Source organism: Camellia sinensis, chromosome 4, assembly GCF_055761805.1.
Source record: "Camellia sinensis isolate YWXY chromosome 4, ASM5576180v1, whole genome shotgun sequence".
Classification (NCBI taxonomy): domain Eukaryota; kingdom Viridiplantae; phylum Streptophyta; class Magnoliopsida; order Ericales; family Theaceae; genus Camellia; species Camellia sinensis.
The window spans coordinates 6,512,596-6,515,844 of record NC_138964.1 but is presented as its reverse complement, the minus strand read 5'-3'; the positions used below and the strand labels follow the sequence as shown (position 1 = coordinate 6,515,844).

At 42.0% G+C, this 3,249-nt stretch overlaps 1 protein-coding gene across 1 annotated transcript; it reads right to left on the bottom strand.

Moving 5' to 3' along the window:
- Window positions 1-882: 882 nt before the first annotated feature.
- EMB2768 (Tyrosyl-tRNA synthetase, class Ib, bacterial/mitochondrial) lies at window positions 883-2,864 on the bottom strand. Its single transcript, XM_082924182.1, has one exon. It carries the CDS (start codon window positions 2,762-2,764, stop codon window positions 1,205-1,207), a length of 1,560 nt encoding a protein of 519 aa, XP_082780308.1. The 5' UTR covers window positions 2,765-2,864; the 3' UTR covers window positions 883-1,204.
- Between the last annotated feature and the right edge of the window lie 385 nt (window positions 2,865-3,249).

Here is a 3,249-nt window from a genome sequence, read left to right as displayed (position 1 = left end):
GCTATTAGGAAATGGGCCCAACAATGTATATCAAGCTATCTAACCGCAATAGCTCCTGAACCTCATACCATTATTTCCAAATTCCAACCACTCAATTTCGTTCCTACCCAAATGAATATACCTTTTTTTTTTGAACTGGCAAATGAATATACCTTAGACCTTGATTTTTGCTACCCAAACCAATATACCTTAGACATGTATTATAGGTTTACAGGAAAATGAAATGTATTACTTTGCAGAAATTTAAAATTATCTTTCTAGAATAAAAGCAAATGTGTGCATTGCACAACACAAACCACTATAATTCATAAAAAAAAACATAAAACAGAACCTAGGTGATGAATCAGACCTTTTCGACCAAAACCAGAAAAGAAAGGTGGAAAAGATAAAGCCAAGGGGTTTGCTGGTGATGGAGTTGCAGAGGCGGCAAGGGAAAGTTGGAGGTGGAAGGAGGATTCAGTTGTGGAAAAATAGCACGTAGGAAGGGGTTTGGGTGGAGGACAGAGAGTGGGAGATGAAGTGTTGGAGGTGCTGGGGGTTTGCTGAGTTTCAGATCAGCAGTGGGAAGAACTGATACATAGAGAGAGGCCATACCTAAGATCAATGGAGGGCTGTAGCAGTGAAGAAAGCAGAAGAAACAAACTCATATGAATTTTGCAAGGAACACCTATGCCTAGCAGGAAATGGTATCTACCAGTGGAGAGGGAAACTGGAAAAAAGCAAAATGCCTATTGTCATACCAAGTCCGTAGGAGGAAAAAAAAATGCAGCTTGAATAGCAAAAATGCCTAAGATGCCCAATTTGCTCCAATTAAATAAGAGCACACAAGATTTTATTAAAGAGTACAAAAGACGATAAATATATTGTAAGAAAAAAAGAATGTTAGTGAACAAATTTTGTTTTTTATTTCAGTGATTTAAAGTTTCTCTTTCTTTTCTCACCACGAAGTCAAAATCCATACACACACAAGTTAAACTTGTGGGAAGGGACTAAAAAGAACTTCATTCAAATGTCTCTGCAGTGTAACCCAATATGTTAGCAAGGAATCCAGTAATCAGATCTCCTTTAAGAGTAAAAAAGAAAATGTATGCAATTGCAATTTGCATAATCAAAGATTTAGAATTTAAAAGATAATTAACTTTTTTCTTTTTTTGATGATGAAAAAAAAAAACCAAGACAGTGAACAGCCATCAAATAAGAACAATCACGATATTCTTACAACCATTTTGTTCTTCTTGCCAGCAGATAAGAGCAGAACTTTGCCGCCCACAATGTCTTCAGCTTCAACCTTCTTGCCCTCGCTAGTGACTCTGCTGTTATTGAGATATAGGCCTCCTTGCTGCAGTAAGCGGCGGGCAGCTGATTTGGTCTCGAGCAGGCCGGTAGAAACTGAAAGATCAACAAGAGACAAGTTCAAAACCTGGTTGTAAGGCAGCAAGCAGGAGGGGACATCCCCTGCAATCCGTTCTATGGTCTCAGAATCCAATCTGGTCTCAGCACCGGGCCTCAGAGCGTCAGTTGCCTTGAGTGCCTCGTCCAAACCTTCTTGGCCATGGACAAGGAGGGTGACTTCCTCAGCGAGCCTCCGCTGAACTGAATTGGGCAAGTAGTCCGGTCTTTGCATTTTACTCTCAAGCTCGGCTATCTCATCCATGCTCAAGAAAGTAAGAGTCTTGAGGAATCGGACAACATCAGCATCAGGGACAGAGAAGAAATGCTGATAGAACTTGTAAGGGGATAACATGGAGTGGGAGAGCCAGAGGGCACCGTCCTCCGACTTGCCGAACTTGGTGCCATCGCTCTTGAGGAGAAGGGGGAAAGTCAAGCCATAGGCGGCACCCTCCTCCGCTGGCTGCAGGATCTTGCGAATGAGGTCAGTCCCAGCGGTAATGTTACCCCACTGATCGCTTCCCCCAATCTGAACTCTGACACCTTCCTTGTCAAACAGGTAGAGGAAATCGTATCCCTGCAGCAGCTGGTACGTGAACTCCGTGTAGCTCATCCCTTGTTCCGACTCCAGCCTCTTCCTCACGCTATCCTTGGACATCATCGTCCCCACCCTCGCAAATCGCCCCACTTCCCTGAGAAAATCCAATAATTTGACATCCTTCCACCAATCGTAATTGTTCAGGACCACGAACCTATCTTCTTCCGCCGCAGCGTTTCTTCGACCCAGAATACGGCGCACGGTGTCCACAATGCCAGCCGTATTCCTCTCCAGGGTCTGGGGATCGAGCTCGGGTCTCTCGAGGCTCTTTCCAGAAGGATCTCCCACGCGGCCGGTGGCCCCTCCTACGAGAGCGACGGCACTGTGGCCGCAACGCAGGAACCAGGAGAGGACGATGATGCCGATGAGATTCCCGAGGTGCAGGCTCTCGGCGGTTGGGTCGAAGCCGCAGTAGACCCTGAGGGGAGGGAGAGTTGGGTCGGAACAAGCGGACCTGAGATTGTCGCTGGTGAGGGTCTCGAGCAAACCCCTTTCTTCCAGGATTTCGACGACATTGGGACGGTGGATTAATTGAGTGGCTAAGGTTTCCTGAGAGTGCCTGACGGAAGAAGGAGAAGAAGAAGGCGACGACGATGATGATGAGAAAGAGCAATTGGGGCCAGACAAACGTGGTCGTCGATGATGATGATATCCGTTGGTGCTGTGAGTGGGAAGTAGAAGAGTCCGTATTTTAAAGACAGTAGTCAGGAAGAAGGAAGAGGAGAGTAGCCTCCGATTGCTGCCGCCCAGGAAAAAGGTACTCGAAGCAGCCGGCATCGCTTCCCTTCCCTGTGTTTTCCTCTCCGTGGTTTGAGGATTTGGGAATGAAAAAAAAAAGGAAATGACCCTCAAATCAGAAAGTACTCATCAGTGTTTGGTTTCAGTTTCCTTGATTAAGTTTTTTGGAAAATTAAATTTTTTAATTTTTATATTTTTTATTTTTAGTAAATATTTTTTTTATTTTTTAAATACACCTTACTTAGATGTACATAAAAAGTAAAAAATTTATGAAAAAATATTTTTTAAAATTAATAAATATATAAAAATACAAAAAAATATATTGAATTCTTGTAATTTTTTTATTTTTTTAGTATTTAGTGAATTTTTAAAAGATTTTTTTTATAACTTTTTCTCTTTAGGTGTATTCATGTTAGGCGTGTCTAAAAAGTAAAAAAATTACTTAAAATATTAAAAAAAATTAGTAAAAACAAAAAAACAAGAAAAATAAAGAAGTAAAATTTTCTGAAAAGTATTTTTCAAAA

Excerpts from the sequence above, each read along its gene's own strand:
- EMB2768 (XM_082924182.1), bottom strand. The coding sequence starts at position 2,764 with ATGCCGGCTGCTTCGAGTACCTTTTTCCTGGGCGGCAGCAATCGGAGG.